A 19967-nucleotide genomic window follows, 5' to 3' on the forward strand; every position below is an offset into this window, starting at 1 on the left:
CCAAACACCTCCCTCTGCAACAGGATCTTGGACTTCCTAACGGGCCACCCCCAGGTGGTAAGGGTAGCAACACATCTGCCACACTGATCCTCAACACGGGGGCCCCTCAAGAGTGCGTGCTCAGTCCCCTCCTGTACTCCCTGTTCACCCATGATTGCATGGCCAAGCACAACTCCAACACCCTCATTAAGTTTTCCGACTACAACAGTGATTGTCCTGATCACCTACAACGATGAGACAGCCTATAGGGAGGAGGTCAGAGACCAGGCCATGTGGTGCCAGGATAACAACCTCTCCCTCAACGTGAGCGAGACAAAAAAGATGATTGTGGACTACAGAAAAAGATGGACTGAGCACGCCCTCATTCTCATTGACGGGGCTGTAGTGAAACACGTTATGAGCTTCAAGTTCCTTGGTGTCCACATCACCAACAAACTATCATGGTCCAAACATACCAAGACATTCGTGAAGAGGGCACGAGAACGCCTATTCCCCCCCAGGAGACTGTAAATATTTTGCATGGGTCCTCAAAAGGTTCTACAGCTGCACCATCGAGAACATCCTGACTGGTTGCATCACCGCCTGGTATGACAACTGCTCGGCCTCCGACCACAAGGCACTACAGAGGGAAGTGCGTACGGCCCAGTACATTACCGGGGCCAAGCTTCCTGCCATCCAGGACCTCTATACCAGGCGGTGGCAGAGGAAGGCCCAAAGAATTGTCAAAGAATCCAGCCACCCTAGTCATAGACTGCTCTTTATTTAAATGTTTCACTTCAGTTTATTTTTGTAAATAATTTCTTAACACTTTTTTTCTTAAGACTGCATTGTTGTAACCTCTAGGGGCTAGGGGGCAGTATTTTCACGGCCGGATGAAAAACGTACCCAATTTAAACAGGTTACTACTCTGGCCCAGAAAATAGAATATGCATATTATTAGTAGATTTGGATAGAAAACACTCTGAAGTTTCTAAAACTGTTTGAATGGTGTCTGTGAGTATAACATAACCCATATGGCAGGCAAAAAACCTGAGAAAAATTGAATCAGGAAGTGGGAGAATTTAGAAATGTAGTTTTTGTTTTGAATCCCTTGGAAAACTACAGTGACATAGGATTTACATTACACCTCCTAACTCTTCCATTGGCTGTCAACAATCTTTATGAACTGGTTTCAACCATCATCTGTTACCGGGCAGATCATTTTGGCACAGTCAATCATTGGCCAGTCTGAGGAGAGGTGTCTTATGATGCGCGTGCACGTGACGTCATCGTTTTTATATTTTTCTTCTGGGATGAATAGCTATTGCCCGGTTGTAGAATTATCGCAATTTTACGTTAAATTTTGTATTTTAATTTTGAGATTATTTTGTTTTGAATATCGCGATGCGCTATCTCATTGGTTGTTGTCCAACCAATCCCCTTATCGGGATTGTATCCTCAAGAGGTTTTAAGGGCTTGTAGGTAAGCATTTCACGGTGCATGTGACAAATAACATTTGATTGGATTGTTACACATTCTACTTCAACAGTATGTTGCCTAATGTTTTTTTTGTCACAAGATATGATCGGTGGTCTTATACAGGGTTTTCATCTCTATTCCAGTTTTCATTGAATGATTGACAATATAGATATTGGGGTGGGAGTTGGGGTCAGCTATTAGGTTTACAAGCTGGAACGTCAAGCAAATGAACGTCCCAGTTAAACAGGCTAGAGTATTTGATTTGTCTTAATTTAAAAACAGATACAGCATTCTAATAAGAAACACATCTTTGTAAGGTAGACTCCGTAAAGCTTGGGGAGGACAAATATTCCATTCAAAATGAAATGCCAAGGTAACATTACAGAACAGGGGAACAGCAATACTTATTCATAGGAAAGTACAATTTACAGCTGCTGACATCATCTCAGATCCACAGGGGCGTTTTGTTATGGTGTCTGGTTCTCTCTTTCACACCTCTGTTTTGTTATGGTGTCTGGTTCTCGCTTTCACACCTCTGTTTTGCTTGTAAATGTTTATGCTCCCAATTGGGATGATGTTGATTTTATTAACAAATGTATTTCTTTGCTGCCCAATCTCAACTCACACTATTTCATTTTTGGAGATAACTTGAATTGTGTGATCAACCCAGTCTTCGACCATTCAAACTCTAGATAATTATCTATAGCTTTGTCTGCATTTATGAGCCAGGCAGGATGTGTAGATCCATCGAGATTCCTTTTTCCCAGGAACAAAGATGTTCTTTCTTTTCACATGTGCACCACTCCTATTCCAGAACATACTAATTTTTTGTAGATAAAGCCCTTCTCCCCTCTGTTAAGAAAGTAGAATTCTCTGCCATTGTTGTTAGTGACCATGCTCCTCTGTCACTCAACCTCTCATTGAACTATACAGATCACCATGGAGACTCAACTCATCTTTACTTTCAAACTATTCATTCTGCACCGTTTTATCGAATGCAAATTATGTCTCTATTGAGACAAATAAAACAGATTCGATCTCTCCATCTACACTTTGGGAAACACTTAGTTGTTCTTAGAGGCTAAATCATTTCCTATTTCTCTCTTAATTTTTTTCTTGTATTTTTATTTCACCTTTATTTAACCAGGTAGGCCAGTTGAGAACAAGTTCTCATTTACAACTGCGACCTGGCCAAGATAAAGCAAAGCAGTGCGACACAAAAAACAACAGAGTTACACATGGAGTAAAACAAACATACAGTCAATAATACAGTAGAAAAGGTCTATATACAGTGTGTGCAAATGAGGTAAGATTAGGGAGGTAAGGCAATAAATAGGCCATAGTGGCGAAATAATTATAATTTAACAATTTAAACACTGGAGTGATAATATGCAGAAGATGAATGTGCAAGTAGAGATACTGGGGTGCAAAGGAGAAAATAAAAAAAAATAACAATATGGGGATGAGGTAGTTGGATGGGCTATTTACAGATGGGCTATGTACAGGTGCAGTCATCTGTGCTCTGACAGCTGGTGCTTAAATTTAGTGAGGGAGATATAAGTCTCCAGCTTCAGTGATTTTTGCATTTCGTTCCAATCATTGGCAGCAGAGAACTGGAAGGAAAGGCGGCCAAAGTAGGAATTGGGTTTGGGGATGACCAGTGAAATATACCTGATGGAGCTCGTGCTACGGGTGGGTGCTGCTATGGTGACCAGTGAGCTGAGATAAGGCGGGGCTTTACCTAGCAGGGTCTTATAGATGACCTGGAGCCAGTGGGTTTGGCGACGAATATGAAGCGAGGGCCAGCCAACGAGAGCATACAGGTCGCAGTGGTGGGTAGTATATGGGGCTTCGGTGACAAAACGGATGGCACTGTGATAGACTGCATCCAGTTTGTTGAGTAGAGTGTTGGAGGCTATTTTATAGATGACATCACCGAAGTCGAGGATCGGTAGGATAGTCAGTTTTACGAGGGTATGTTTGGCAGCATGAGTGAACGATGCTTTGTTGCGATATAGGAAGCCGATTCTATAGCAAGCGGCAACGGTGAGAGACTTTGTTTAATAAACAATTAAATATTAAACAACAGCTGATCAACACCATTCTGGGATTAGGACAACAATACGCCTCTCCATCACCAGAAATGTACAAAGGCTGAGTCTTCAAATGTGGCTTTGCCTTCCTGTTGGCCCGCAGAAGGATTTTATTGGATTAGAAATCTATCAATCCTCCCTTAATAACCTCTCTTTGGCTGAAAGATCTGATGCTGTTCCTAAAATTAGAAGATAATAAATATACCATTTGAGCGTCAACCAAGTCATTTTATTCCACCTGGGTCCCGATAATATCTAATTTTGAACAGCTCCAAACACTTCCTTCAGATTAGTACTCTTGGCCTCACCCCCACCTCTTAAGATTATTGCTATATAAAATCACCTAATCACCTGAAATCGTTAGGCTATTATGTTTTTGCTTGTATTGAAGTAATGTATCATTTTGTTTTCTGACATGTAACTCAATGATTTCCCTTTCCTTTTAAATGTATTTGGAGGGGGGTCGAAGGGGGCCAAAAATAGGAAAATGTGTCTTTACATTTTATCTTTCATTCAGTGTGAACAAAAATACTTTACAAATATTTGGAGTAACTACACTGTTGTTTATCCAGCCTCAGTTCTCTTCTATTACAGTCATTGGCCTCATACTGAAATCCTTGAGAGGTTTCCTTCCTCTCCAGCAACTGAGTTAGGAAGGACACCTGTAACAAAGGGGTTGAATCCTTATTGACTGAAGACATTTCAGCTTTTCATTTTTTATAAATTAGTAAAAATGTTGAAAAGCATAATTTCACTTTGACATGATGGCGTATTGTGTGTAGGTAAGTGACCAAATCTAAATGTATTTTTTTTTATTTAGGCTGTAACACAACGAAATGTGGAAAAAGTCAATGGGTGAGATTACTTTCTGAAGGCACTGTACCTATAGCTGGGAGAGAGAGGGAGCAAAGGATAGAGGGAGCGAAGGGTAGAGGGAGCGAAGGGTAGAGGGAGCGAAGGATAGAGGGAGCGAAGGATAGAGGGAGCGAAGGGTAGATGAAGCGAAGGGTAGAGGGAGCGAAGGGTAGAGGGAGCGAAAGGTAGAGGGTAGAGGGAGCGAAGGGTAGAGGGAGCGAAGGATAGAGGGAGCGAAGGGTAGAGGGAGCGAAGGATAGAGGGAGCGAAGGGTAGAGGGAGCGAAGGGTAGAGGGAGCGAAAGGTAGAGGGAGCGAAGGATAGAGGGAGCGAAGGATAGAGGGAGCGAAGGATAGATGGAGCGAAGGGTAGATGGAGCGAAGGGTAGATGGAGCGAAGGGTAGAGGGAGCGAAGGGTAGAGGGAGCGAAGGGTAGAGGGAGCGAAGGATAGAGGGAGCGAAGGGTAGAGGGAGCGAAGGATAGAGGGAGCGAAAGATAGAGGGAGCGAAGGGTAGAGGGAGCGAAGGGTAGAGGGAGCGAAGGGTAGAGGGAGCGAAAGGTAGAGGGAGCGAAGGATAGAGGGAGCGAAGGATAGAGGGAGCGAAGGATAGATGGAGCGAAGGGTAGATGGAGCGAAGGGTAGATGGAGCGAAGGGTAGAGGGAGCGAAGGGTAGAGGGAGCGAAGGGTAGAGGGAGCGAAGGATAGAGGGAGCGAAGGGTAGAGGGAGCGAAGGATAGAGGGAGCGAAGGGTAGAGGGAGCGAAGGATAGAGGGAGCGAAGGGTAGAGGGAGCGAAGGATAGAGGGAGCGAAGGATAGAGGGAGCGAAGGGTAGAGGGAGCGAAGGGTAGAGGGAGCGAAGGGTAGAGGGTAGAGGGAGCGAAGGGTAGAGGGAGCGAAGGGTAGAGGGAGCGAAGGGTAGAGGGAGCGAAGGGTAGAGGGAGCGAAGGATAGAGGGAGCGAAGGATAGAGGGAGCGAAGGGTAGAGGGAGCGAAGGGTAGAGGGAGCGAAGGGTAGAGGGTAGAGGGAGCGAAGGGTAGAGGGAGCGAAGGGTAGAGGGAGCGAAGGGTAGAGGGAGCGAAGGGTAGAGGGAGCGAAGGGTAGAGGGAGCGAAGGGTAGAGGGAGCGAAGGGTAGAGGGAGCGAAGGGTAGAGGGAGCGAAGGGTAGAGGGAGCTGAAGGGTAGAGGGAGCTGAAGGGTAGAGGGAGGGAGTTAGTAGCCAGGAAATTATGTTATAGCAGCAGGATATGATGTCAGACTGACCAATGACCCAGGATATGATGAGAATCTCCATCCAGGTGAAGGGGGTGGTGGTCATACGATACAGCAGGATGGGGTCACGCTCTGGAGAGGAGAAGGAGGAGGAGATGAAGAACAATTAAAGTTGCAAGCAGCAACGCTGGGATTCAAGCTGTGGGCCCACTGTTTTACCATCAGGTCAAATTGGACACATTGCCCTAGAATGGGGTCAGTCTGTTATATCTGGTGTAAATCTCCTGTCTTATCTGGTGTCCTGTGTGAATTTAAGTATGCTTCCTCTAATTCTCTCTCTCCTGGAGGAACTGAGCCCTAGGACCTGGCCTGATGACTCCTGGCTGTCACAAGTCCATCTGGTCGTGCGGCTGCTCCAGTTTCAACCCTGACCTGTTGACCGGATGTGCTACCTGTCCCAGACCTGCTGTCCCAGACCTGCTGGAACCCTGACCTGTTCACCGGATGTGCTACCTGTCCCAGACCTGCTGTCCCAGACCTGCTGGAACCCTGACCTGTTCACCGGATGTGCTACCTTGTCCCGGACCTGCTGTCCCAGACCTGCTGGAACCCTGACCTGTTCACCGGATGTGCTACCTTGTCCCGGACCTGCTGCTTTTGACTTTGTCTCTCTCTCTCTCTCTCTCTCACTCACTCACGCACCTGCACCTGCTGTCTCAAGCTCGAAACGCTTGGCTATGAAAAGCAAACTGACATTTACTCCTGAGGTGCTGACCTGTTGCACCCTCTACAACCACTGCGATTATTATTTGACCCTGCTGGTCACCTATGAACGACTGAACATCTTGAATAAGAATCTGGCCTTAATGGTCATGTTCTGTTATAATCTCCACCCGGCACAGCCAGAAGAGGACTGGCCACCCCTCAGAGACTGGTTCCTCTCTAGGTTTCTTCCTAGGTTCCTGCTCCAGCTTCGCTGCTGAACCCCTAATAACAATAATTACAGCCACAAACTGTGTTGCCGCGGTTCACGCTCGGTACTGGTACTCATTGTTGGTAAATGTTGAAGTGAGCTGAGCAGTTGTTATAAGATGGCAAGAGTTAGTGATACCTGAAGAGGGGCATTAGGATAATTGATAATGTTTCACAATGAAACATTTCACATACGCACATAGTCAAACACACCAACAACATTATATTACAGTGTTCCAATATTACAGTATTCCACAATTGAAATCAACTAGCATATGTTTCACTGAGGGCTTTTCATTTTGAAGGCAAACCACAAAATCAACTATTATGGCTGACTAATGGTTATTGTGGTTAGCGTCACATAGCTCAGTTCATCAACAGTCTCTTTTTATCCACTGTAAATGTTGTGCAATCTGATCCTTAGTGAAACTGTACCCTCGTTTCTAAACTTTAATTCGGTTAGCGCCCTATGCCCACATGAAGTTTGGTGGTCTGTTACAAATACATTTAAAACAGACTGTTGGCCTAAGAAACGTGAAGTAACGTTAGGCAGCTGTCTTAACGTAGCTATCCCAGTTATCCCAGTTACTAATTAGCATGCACACATTTACAATATTACTAAAAACTGTTAAATCCCTGTGGATTGATGAGGAATTTAAAAATTGTATGGTTGAGAGGGATGAGGCAAAAGGAATGGAAAAAAAGTCTGGCAGCACAACCAATTGGCAAATGTACTGCAGATTGAGAAATCATGTGACTAAACTGAATGAAAAGAAGAAACTACACTATGAAACAAAGATAAATGACAAAGAATGATAGTAAAAAGCTTTGGAGCACCTTCAAAAAGCAAACAGCTCCATCATTCATTGAAACAGATGGCTCATTCATTACAAAACCGACTGATATTGCCAACTACTGTGGAAGGACCACCAGAGGGCAGGCTGGACTCATGGATAGTAGCCCAACTAGGTATGTGAGTCAAGGGGTCCTGAGGAAATTAAGCACAGCTGATGGTACTAATTACCTGTTATCTTTTCCTTACAAGAGACAGGAGGGAACCAGCAAGAAAGGTTTTTCTCCCTATCTCTGGAAGATGGCCACCAAGAGAGAGAAGCTAACCACGAAGAACCATTAAAATGGCCACCAAGAGAGGGAAGCTAACCATGAAGAACCATTAAGATGGCCACCAAGAGAGGGAAGCTAACCATGAAGAACCATTAAGATGGCCACCAAGAGAGGGAAGCTAACCACGAAGAACCATTAAGATGGCCTCCAAGAGAGGGAAGCTAACCACGAAGAACCATTAAGATGGCCACCAAGAGAGGGAAGCTAACCACGAAGAACCATTAAGATGGCCACCAAGAGAGGGAAGCTAACCACGAAGAACCATTAAGATGGCCACCAAGAGAGGGAAGCTAACCACGAAGAACCATTAAGATGGCCACCAAGAGAGGGAAGCTAACCACGAAGAACCATTAAGATGGCCACCAAGAGAGGGAAGCTAACCACGAAGAACCATTAAGATGGTGACAAACCCCTGACTTTTGTTGTAGTTTAAAGATAATCGTATTGTGTTCCTTTTTCATCTGGAGAAGATGTATGTCTTTCCTTGGGAGATTCTCATTGATTATGTTGGAGTGTTTGTATTGACCAAAATCCCTCAATAGAGAACTGGGTTCAATCAAGAACCCAACTCCTGACTCGTTTATCCCACCTTTCCGCTTTAGAGTGACGCCAAATGACTTGGTCCGCTCACACTACATTCATGTTTTTTTCCGTTGGCAAGATTAGCAAACTTAGGCAACTCGGCTCCTTCATTTATTGAATCAGATGGCTCATTCATCACAAATCCCCTGATATTGAAAACTACTTTAATTACTTTTTCATTGGCAAGATTAGCAAACTTAGGGATGACATGCCAGCAACAAACGCTGACACTACACATCCAAGTATAGCTAACCAAATTATGAAAGACAAGCATTGTAATTTTGAATTCCGTAAAGTCAGTGTGGAAGAGGTGAAAAAAATAATTGTTGTCTATCAACAATGACAAGCCACCGGGGTCTGACAACCTGGAGGGAAAATTACTGAGGATAATAGCAGACGGTATTGCCACATCTTCAATCTAAGCCTACTAGAGAGTGTGTTCCCTCAGGCCTGGAGGGAAGCTAAAGTCATTCCGCTACCTGAGAATAGTAAAGCCCCCTTTACTGGCTCAAATAGTCGACCAATCAACTTGTTACCAACCCTTAGTAAAAGTTCTGGGAAAAAATGGTGTTTGACCAGATACAATGCTATTTTACAGTAAACAAATTGACAACAGACTTTCAGCACACTTATAGTGTCACGTCCTGACCAGTATAAGGGGGTATTTGTTATTGTAGTTTGGTCAGGACGTGGCAGGGTGTGTTTGTTTTGTGTTGTCGGGGTTTTTGGGTAGTGTTCTATGTTTTGTATTTCTATGTTCTATTTTCTAGTTTTTCTATTTCTATGTCTAGTTTATTGTTTTGACCTTCAATTGGAGGCAGCTGTTCCTCGTTGCCTCTAATTGAAGGTCCTATTTAGTAGGGGTGTTTTTCATGGGGTTTTTGTGGATAGTTGTTTCTTGTTTAGCTGTGTGCCTGACAAGACTGTTTTCATCGTTCTTTTTGTTCAGTGTTCATTTATTTTAATAAAGAAGATAATGAGCATTCACGTACCTGCTGCATTTTGGTCCAATTCATACGATGCCCGTGACATATAGGGAAGGACATTCAACAAGAACATCACTTACACAAATGACTGATGATTGAGTGAAATTGATGATAAGATTGTGGGGGCAGTTAGATTTTAGTGCGGCTTTTGACATTATCGATCGTAGTCTGCTGCTGGAAAAACGTGTTATGGCTATACACCCCCTGCCCTATTGTGGATAAATAGTTACCTGTCAAATAGAACACAGAGGGTGTTCTTTAATGGAAGCCTCTACAACATAATCCAGGTAGAATCAGGAATTCCCCAAGGAAGCTGTCTAGGCACCTTACTTTTAAAAATCTTTACAAACTACATGCCACTAGCTTTGAGTAAAGCCAGTGTGTCTATGTATGTGGGTGACTCAACACCATACACGCCAGCTACTACAGCAACTGAAATGACTGCAACATCTAACAAAGAGCTACAGTTAGCTTCAGAATGGGTGGCAAGGACTAGGTTTGTCCTAAATATTTCAAAAACTAAAAGCATTGTATCTGGGACAAATCATTCACTAAACCCAAAACCTCAACTAAATCTTGTAATAGATAATGTGGCAATTGAGCAAGTTGAGGTGACTAAACTGCTTGGAGTAACCCTGGATTATAAACTGTCATGGTCAAAACATATTGATACAACAGTAGCTGAGATGGGGAGAAGTCTGTCTATAGTCCAGGTGAGACAAAACAAAAGCATGTAGGACCTGCCTTGTAGATAGTGCTGTTAAAAAGGTAGAAACTAGGGCCTGTAGGACCTGCCTTGTAGATAGTGCTGTTAAGAAGGTAGAAACTAGGGCCTGTAAGACCTGCCTTGTAGATAGTGCTTTTAAAAAGGTAGAAACTAGGGCCTGTAAGACCTGCCTTGTAGATAGTGCTTTTAAAAAGGTAGAACAGCGCATTACTATTGTTCAGTAGTGTGGTCAGGTACCACAAAGAGGTAAAATTGCAACTGGCTCAAAACAGGGCAGCACGGCTGGCCCTTGGATGTACACAGAGAGCAAACATTAATAATATGCAGGTAAATCTATCCTGGCTCAAAGTAGAGGAGAGATTGACTTCATCACTCATTTTATTTGTGAGAGGTATTGATATGTTGAAAGCACTGAGATGTCTGTTTAAATGACTAGCACACAGCTCAAACACCCATGCATACCCCACAAGACATGCCACCAGAGGTCTCTTCACAGTCCCCAAGTCCAGAACAGACTATGGGAGGCGCACAGTACTACATAGAGCCATGACTACATGGAACTCTATTCCACATCAAGTAACTGATGCAGCAGTAGAATCAGATTTAAAAAACTGATAAAAATACACCTTATGGAACAGCGGGGACTGTGAAGAGACACACACACAAAGACACAGACAGATGCACACACGATAGCATACGCACTAAACACACACGTACACATGGATTTTGTGTTGTAGATATGTGGTAGTAGAGTAGTGGCCTGAGGGCCAACTATGTGTTGTGAATTCTGTAATGAATGTACTGTAATGTCCAAAAAATGTATAACTGCCTTAATTTTTTGCAAGATTCCTTGCTAGCATCTAATGGGGATCCATAACAAATAGAAATACAAACACTATGGCTGCCATATTGGACACATTGCTGTAATGTAATCCTTACCAGACCTTGTTGTTGGTTGTGATCGTGTTGGGCTCGTGTGGGGAGACTTAAGGTTAGGGTTAAACAGACCTTGTTGGGGTGGTGTGGGGAGACTTAAGGTTAGGGTTAAACAGACCTTGTTGGGGTCGTGTGGAGAGACTTAAGGTTAGGGTTAAACAGACCTTGTTGTTGGTTAGGGTTAGGGTTAGGGTTAAACAGACCTTGTGTTGGTTAGGGTTAGGGTTAAACAGACCTTGTTGTTGGTTAGGGTTAGGGTTAGGGTTAAACAGACCTTGTTTGTTGGTTAGGGTTAGGGTTAGGGTTAAACAGACCTTGTTGTTGGTTCTGTTGCGGTCGTGTCGGGAGATGTGTGGTCATGTTGGGTAGCAGTGTGGTCCCAGCGAAGCGATCGGCAGCGTTCAAGACCAGCAGACACAGAAAGATGGAGAAGGAGGAAGCGTGGGCCACGAACTTCATGAAGGGACTTCTCATCACCCTCCCTACCTGTGGGAGACAGGTAACCACAAGTAGTTTAACAGCTGTAGGGTGGAGGGTTAGGGTGTAGTGTGCGTAGTGAAGTGTGTAGGGTTCCTACCCTACTGCAGGGGGCCACCAGGTAAGCCACAGCTAGTCCAGGTAGTCCAACAGCTACTCCCAGGACCACAAGTAGTTTAACAGCTGTAGTCTGCTGTCTCAGACCTGGTAGGTTCTCATACCAGATAGATAACAACTGCTGTTGACAGTTAGGATGGGCTACAAACTGGAGAGAGGAAGGGAGTAAAATTAGACTGATGTCCATACGTGTGTGTGTGTGTGTGTGTGTGTGTGTGTGTGTGTGTGTGTGTGTGTGTGTGTGTGTGTGTGTGTGTGTGTGTGTGTGTGTGTGTGTGTGTGTGTGTGTGTGTGTGTGTGTGTGTGTGTGTGTGTGTGTGTGTGTGTGTGTGTACTGACCTTCTTGAGTTCATATTTGATGGCCAGTTTGAGTCGTGTGAGTGAGGGTCGGCCAGGTGGATGGTACTTCTCCTCTGAGTCCGTATCTCCACTCAGTATGGCCTCCACCTCCTCAGTGCTGCGGCAGAGATCCAACAAACCTACCACATAGTCCTTACACTGCCCAGACAGACGGCGGTAGTCATTCTACAGGGAGGGAGGGAGGGAGGGAGGGAGGGGGGGAGGAGGGAGGGAGGGAGGGAGAGAGAGGGAGGGAGGGAGGTGCGGAAGTAGAGTGGGAGATAGTGAGAGAGAGTTGGGAGAGTGGGAGAGAGACAGAAAGAGGGAGAGCGAGAGAGGGGGAGAGACAGTGGAGAGAAAGAGAGGGAGACGTTAATGCCGTTTATGCAAGTTCTTTCACTTGTCTGTGCATAATTATAAATGTGTGTGTGTGGTATGTACATTTGTACCTTTATAAATGTATGGTTGTGTTTATATTCTGTGTATAGCGCACAGGTGTGTACAGTGACCAGTGTGTGTTAGTGTGTGTGTTAGTGTGTGTTAGTGTATGTTAGTGTGTGTTAGTGTATGTTAGTGTGTGTTAGTGTGTGTGTATGTGTTAGTGTGTGTTAGTGTGTGTGTTAGTGTGTGTGTTAGTGTGTGTACGTGTGTGTTAGTGTGTGTGTTAGTGTGTGTTAGTGTGTGTGTTAGTGTGTGCCTGTGTGTGTTAGTGTGTGTGTGTGTGTGTGTGTTAGTGTGTGCCTGTGTGTGTGCTCCTCTGTGTTAGTGTGTGTTAGTGTGTTTGTGTGTGTGTTAGTGTGTGTGTGTGTGTGTTAGTGTGTGCCTGTGTGCGTGCTCCTCTGTGTTAGTGTGTGTGTTAGTGTGTGTTTGTGTGTGTGTGTGTGTTAGTGTGTTAGTGTGTGTGTGTTAGTGTGTGTTAGTGTGTGCCTGTGTGCGTGCTCCTCTGTGTTAGTGTGTGTGTTAGTGTGTGTGTGTGTGTGTGTGTTAGTGTGTGCCTGTGTGCGTGCTCCTCTGTGTTAGTGTGTGTGTTAGTGTGTGTGTGTGTGTGTGTGTGTGTGTGTGTGTGTGTGTGTGTGTGTGTGTGTGTGTGTGTGTGTGTGTGTGTGTGTGTGTGTTAGTGTGTGCCTGTGTGCGTGCTCCTCTGTGTGCACCTTAAACTCCTTCTCGATGTTGGCCAGGACAGCTAACTCGTTACTGAGCTCCAGGGCGGCTAATACTGGATCTTCATTGGACAGCGAGAGGTAGGCGGGGCTAGCCAGGCCACGGTAGGCGTTAATCCTGGACCGTGAGTGGCTGAAGGAGTCAAATTGCTGCTGGTAGTTGCACGAATCACAGCAACAAAAGTAGTCGTGGGGAGGGTCTATACGGGCTCCTTTACCCAATAGGTTGTGGACAATCTCATATTCATGACAATGAGCTGCGAGAATCACTGGAGTCACATCATGAGAGAAACTATAGAGAGAGACAGAGAGAGAGACAGAGAGAGAGACAGAGAGATAAACAGAGAGAGAGACAGTATCAATGAATTGGCGAGGGCACTAGAACAGTCTGCAGCACCTGGCCTCGCCCTACTAGAATCTGAAGTAAAATTACTCCTGTTTGCTGATGATGTGGTGCTTCTGTCCCCAACCAAGGAGGACCTACAGCAGCACCCAGATCTGTCCCCAACCAAGGAGGACCTACAGCAGCACCTAGATCTGTCCCCAACCTAGGAGGGCCTACAGCAGCACCTAGATCTGTCCCCAACCAAGGAGGGCCGACAGCAGCACCTAGATCTTCTGCACAGATTCTGTCAGACCTGGGCCCTGACAGTATATCTCAGCAAGACAAAAAAATGCTGGTCCAGTTGCCAGGACCACAAATACAAATTTCATCTAGACATCTCTACCCTAGTGCACACAAACTATACATACCTTGGCCTAAACATCAGCATCACAGGTAACTTCTACAAAGCTGTGAACGATCTGAGAGACAAGGCAAGAAGGGCCTAATATACCCTCAAAAGGAACATAAAATTCGACATACCAATTAGGATCTGGATAGAAAATACTTGAATTAGTTATAAAAACCCATTGCTCTTTCTGGTTGTTAGGTCTGGGGTCCGCTCATCAACCAAGAATTCACAAAATGGGACAAACACCAAATTAAGACTCTGCATGCAGAATTCTGCAAAAATATCCTCCGTGTACAATGTAAAACACCAAGTAATGCAGAACAGAATCAGGCCGATACCCGCTAATGATCAAAATCCAGAAAAGAGACATTAAATTCTACAACCACCAAAAAGAAAGCGATTCCCAAACCTTCCATAACAAAGCCATCACCTACAGAGAGATGAACCTGGAGAAGAGTCCCCTAAGCAAGCTGGTCCTGGGGCTCAGTTCACAAACACAAACAGACCCCACAGAGCCATCACCTACAGAGAGATGAACCTGGAGAAGAGTCCCCTAAGCAAGCTGGTCCTGGGGCTCTGTTCACAGACAGACCCCACAGAGCCATCACCTACAGAGAGATGAACCTGGAGAAGAGTCCCTTAAGCAAGCTGGTCCTGGAGCTCTGTTCACAAACAGACTCCACAGAGCCATCACCTACAGAGAGATGAACCTGGAGAAGAGTCCCCTAAGCAAGCTGGTCCTGGTCTCTGTTCACAGACAGACCCCACAGAGCCATCACCTACAGAGAGATGAACCTGGAGAAGAGTCCCCTAAGCAAGCTGGTCCTGGTCTCTGTTCACAAACAGACCCCACAGAGCCATCACCTACAGAGAGATGAACCTGGAGAAGAGTCCCCTAAGCAAGCTGGTCCTGGGGCTCTGTTCACAAACAGACCCCACAGAGCCATCACCTACAGAGAGGTGAACATGGAGAAGAGTCCCCTAAGCAAGCTGGTCCTGGGGCTCTGTTCACAGACAGACCCCACAGAGCCATCACCTACAGAGAGGTGAACATGGAGAAGAGTCCCCTAAGCAAGCTGGTCCTGTGGCTCTGTTCACAGACAGACCCCACAGAGCCATCACCTACAGAGAGGTGAACATGGAGAAGAGTCCCTTAAGCAAGCTGGTCCTGGGGCTCTGTTCACAAACACAACAGACCCCACAGAGAAACACAATTAGACGCAACCAAATCATTAGAAAACCAAAAGAAACCAACTTGACACATTTGAAAGAATTAACAAAAAAACTGTGCAAACTAGAATGTTATTTGGCCTTAAACAGAGAGGACACAGTTAAAGAATATCTGGCCACTGTTAGTGACCCAAACTTAAGGAAAGCTTTGACTACAGTTGAAGTCGGAAGTTTACATATACCTTAGCCAAATACATTTAAAAACTCAGTTTTTCACAATTCCTGGCATTTAATCCCAGTAAAAATTCCCTGTCTTAGGTTAGTTAGGATCACCACTTTATTTAAAGAATGTGAAATGTCAGAATAATAGTAGAGAGAATGATTTATTTCAGCTTGTATATCTTTCATCACATTCCCAGTGGGTCAGAAGTTTATATACACTCAATTAGTATTTGTTAGCATTGCCTTTAAATTGTTTAACTTGGGTCAAACGTTTCGGGTAGCCTTCCACAAGCTTCTCACAATAAATTGGGTGATTTTTGGCCCATTCCTCCTGACAGAGCTGGTGCAACTGAATCAGGTTTGTAGGCCTCCTTGCTCGCACACGCTTTTTCAGTTCAGCCCACACATTTTCTATAGGCTTGAGGTCAGGGCTTTGTGATGGCCACTCCTGTAAGAACTGGACCATGGTGCAGCGTACGTAGCATTCCACATCTTTATTATAAAGTGAAACTCCAGCAAATACAAAACAATAAACGAACAAACGAAACGTGAAGCAAGTGAAGTGCTCACAGGCAACTACACAAAACCAAAACAAGATCCCACAAGTATTCCCACAAAACACAGTGGATGCCTAAATATAATCCCCAATCAGAGACAATGATAAACAGCTGCCTCTGATTGGGAACCATACCAGGCCAACATAGAAATAGAACAACCTAGATTACCCACCCTAGTCACACCCCGACCTAACCAACATAGAGAATAAAAGGCTCTCTATGGTCAGGGTGTGACAACTCCAATACCTTGACTTTGTTGTCCTTAAGCCATTTTGCCACAACTTTGGAAGTATGCTTGGGGTCATTGTCCATTTGGAAGACCCATTTGCGACCAAGCTTTAACTTCCAGACTGATGTCTTGAGATGTTGCTTCAATATATCCACATAATTTTCCTCCCTCATGATGCCATCTATTTGTGAAGTGCACCAGTCCCTCCAGCAGCAAAGCACCCCCACAACATGATGTTGCCACCCCCGTGCTTCACGGTTGGGATGGTGTTCTATGGCTTGCAAGCCTCCCCCTTTTTCCTCCAAACATAACAATGGTCATTATTACCAAACAGTTCTATTTTTGTTTCATCAGACCAGAGGACATTTCTCCAAAAAGTATGATCTTTTTCCCCATGTGCAGTTGCAAACCTTAGTCTGGCTTTTTTTAATGTCGGTTTTGGAGCAGTGGCTTCTTCCTTGCTGATCGGCTTATCAGGTTATGACGATATAGGACTCGTTTTACTGTGGATATAGATACTTTTGTATCTGTTTCCACCAGCATTTTCACAAGGTCCATTGCTGTTGTTCTGGGATTGATTTGCACTTTTCACACCAAAGTACGTTCATCTCTAGGAGACAGAGCACGTCTCCTTAATGAGCGGTATGACAGCTGAATGGTCCCATGGTGTTTATACTTGCGTACTATTGTTTGTACAGATAAACGTGGTACCTTCAGGCATTTGGAAATTGCTCCCAAGGATGAACCAGACATCTGGAGGTCTACAATTTATTTTCTGAGGTCTTGGCTGATTTCTTTAGATTTTCCCATGATATCAAGCAAAGAGGCACGGAGTTTGAAGGTAGGCCTTGAAATACATCCACAGGTACACCTCCAGTTGACTCAAATTATGTCAATTAGCCTATCAGAAGCTTCTAAAGCCATGACATCATTTTCTGGAATATTCCAAGCTGTTTAAAAAGCACAGTCAATTTAGTGTATGTAAACTTCTGACCCACTAGAATTGTGATAGAATGAATTATAAGTGAAATAATCTGTTTTGTAAAGAATTGTTGGAAAAATTACTTGCGTCATGCACAAAGTAGATGTCCAAACCGACTTGCCAAAACTATAGTTTGTTAACAAGAAATTTATGGAAGGGTTGAAAAATGAGTTTTAATGACTCCAACCTAAATGTAAGTAAACTTCCGACTTCAACTGTATGTACAGACTCATTGAGTATAGCCTTGCTATTGAGAAAAGCCTTACAGACACACAAAGAATTTGAAAACAATCCAATTTTGATAATCTCCCACATCTATTGGGGGAAATACCCCAGTGTTCCATCACAGCAGCAACATTTGTGACCTGTTGCCACAAGAAAAGGGAAACCAGTGAAGAACAAACACCATTGTAAATGCAACCCATATTTATGTTTATTTGTTTTCCCTTTTGTACTTCAACTATTTGCACATCGGTATAAGACTGTATATAGACATAATATGTGACCCGTTTCAGGAAACTAGACGTATGTCACAGGTCACTACCTCACAGGAGAGCCGTGTCTCACCACCTGGTATGGCAACAGCTCGGCATCTGACCGTAAGGCGCTACTGAGGGTAGTGCGTACGGCCCAGTACATCACTGCATCCAAGCTTAGTGGTTAGAGCATTGGACTAGAAACCGAAAGGTTGCAAGATTGAATCCCCGAGCTGACAAGGTAAAAATCTCTCGTTCTGCCCCTGAACAAGGCAGTTAACCCACTGTTCCTATGCCATCATTGAAAATAAGAATTTGTTCTTAACTGACTTGCCTGGTTAAATAAAGGTAAAAATAAAATAAAAATCCAGGACCTATATAATAGGCGGAGTCAGAGGAAAGCCCATAAAATTGTCATAGACTGTTTTCTCCGCTACCGCACGGCAAGCGGTACCGGAGCGTCAAGTATTGGACCAAAAGGCTCCTTAACAGCTTCTACCCCCAAGCCATAAGACTGCTGAACAACTAATCAAATGGTCACCGGACTATTACATTGACCCCCCCCCCCCCCTCCATTTGTGAAGGCGCACACACTGTCTGTGTGACTGGGCCATTTCAGTTTGTCAGTGATGTGTACGTTGAGAAACTTGAAGCTTTCGACCCTCTACGCTGCGGTACCATCGATGTGTATAGGGAGGTGCTCCCTCTGCTGTTTCCTGGAGTCCACGATAATCTCCTTTGTTTTGTTGACGTTGAGTGAGAGGTTATTTTCCTGGCATCGCACTCCCAGAGACCTCACCTCCTTCCCTGTAGGCTGTCTCGTCATTGTTGGTAATTGTTGGTCATCAAGCCTACTACTGTTGTGTCATCTGCAAACTTGATGATTGAGTTGGAGGCGTGCTTGGCCACGCAGTCATGGGTGAACAGGGAGGACAGGAGGGGACTAAGCACGCACCCTTGTGGGGCCCCAGTGTTGAGGATCAGCGAAGTAGAGGTGTTGTTTTCTACCTTCACCACCTGGGGGCGGCTCGTCAGGAGGTCCAGGACCCAGTTGCATAGGGCGGGGCTCAGACCCAGGGCCTCGAGCTTAATGATGAGCTTGAAGGGTACTATGGTGTTGAATGCCTAGCTGTAGTCAATGAACAGCACACTTACACATGTATTCCTCTTGTCTAGATGGGATAGGGCAGTTTTCAGTGTGATGGCGATTGCAACGTCTGTGGATCTATTGGGGCGGTATGCAAATTCAAGTACATTTTAGTCATTTGGGTCTAAGGTGACAGGTAAGGTAGATGTGACATGATCCTTGACTAGTCTCTCAAAGAACTTCATGATGACAGAAGTGAGTGCTACGGGGCGATAGTCATTTAGTGCTTTCTTGCGTACAGGAACAATGGTGGCCATCTATTAGCATGTGGGGACAGCAGACTGGGATAGGGAGAGATTGAATATGTCTGTAAACACACCAGCCAGCTGGTCTGTGCAAGCTCTGAGGACGCAGCTAGGGATGCCGTCTGAGCCAACACCCTTGCAAGGGTTAACACGTTTAAATGTCTTACTCACATCGGCCACGAATGAAGGAGAACCCACAGTCCTTGGTAGCGAGCTGCGTTGGTGGCACGGTGTTATCCTCAAAGCGGGCAAAAGAAGGTTTTTAGCTTTTCTGGAAGCAAGATGTCGGTGTCCGCGACATGGTTGGTTTTCCTTTGTTGTCCGTGATTATCTGTAGACCCTGCCACATACGTCTCATGTCTCAGCTGTGGAATTGCGACTCCATTTGGTCACTATGATGACGTTTTGCTTGTTTGATTGCCTTGCGGAGGGAATAACTACACTGTTAGTATTCTGCCTTATTCACAGTTACCTTGCCATGGTTAAATGCGGTGGTTCGTGCTTTTAGTTTTGCGCGAATGCTGCCATCTATCCACGGTTTCTGGTTAGGGAAGGTTTTAATAGTCACAGTGGGTACAACATCTCCTATACACTTCCCGATAAACTCAGTCACCGAATCAGTGTATTCGTCAATGCTATTCTCAGAAGCTACCCGGAACATGTCCCAGTCCACGTGATCAAAACAATCAAGCGTGGATTCCGATTGGTCAGACCAGCATTGAATAGTCCTTAGCACGGGTACTTCCTTTTTGAGTTTCTGCCTATAGGAAGGGAGGAGCAAAATGGAGTTGTGGTCAGATTTGCCGAAAGGATGGCGGTGGAGGGCCTTATAGGCATCCCGGAAGTTGGAGTAACAGTGGTCGAGTGTTTTGGCAGCGCGAGTCTATGTGTTGATAGAACTTCGGCATCTTTTTTTTCAAATTTGCTTTGATAAAATCCCCAGCTACAATAAATGCAGTCTCAAGATATGTGGTTTCCTGTTTGCATAAAGTCCAGTGGAGTTCTTTGAGGTCCATCGTGGTATCAGCTTGAGGGGGGATATACACGGCCGTGGCTATAACCGATGAGAAATCTCTTGGGAGATAATACGGCATTTGATTGTGAGGTATTCTAGATCGGGTGAACGAAAGGACTTCAGTTCCTGTATGTTATCACAATTACACC

The 19967-nt window shown here is 44.8% G+C and overlaps 1 protein-coding gene across 1 annotated transcript in view; it reads right to left on the reverse strand.

The window, feature by feature from the left end:
- Positions 1-19967, reverse strand: part of LOC115155041 (short transient receptor potential channel 6-like) — a 59100-nt gene that overhangs the window by 19529 nt on the left and 19604 nt on the right. Inside the window, exons 5-9 of the mRNA XM_029701836.1 lie at positions 13033-13333; positions 11882-12067; positions 11526-11690; positions 11293-11434; positions 5672-5746 (exon numbers count right to left, since the gene is read on the reverse strand). Of these exons, the coding sequence (XP_029557696.1) occupies positions 5672-5746; positions 11293-11434; positions 11526-11690; positions 11882-12067; positions 13033-13333 (869 nt within the window). The remainder of the gene's footprint in view (positions 1-5671; positions 5747-11292; positions 11435-11525; positions 11691-11881; positions 12068-13032; positions 13334-19967) is intronic.

This window comes from Salmo trutta, chromosome 19 (genome assembly GCF_901001165.1).
Source record: "Salmo trutta chromosome 19, fSalTru1.1, whole genome shotgun sequence".
Lineage (NCBI taxonomy): Eukaryota > Metazoa > Chordata > Actinopteri > Salmoniformes > Salmonidae > Salmo > Salmo trutta.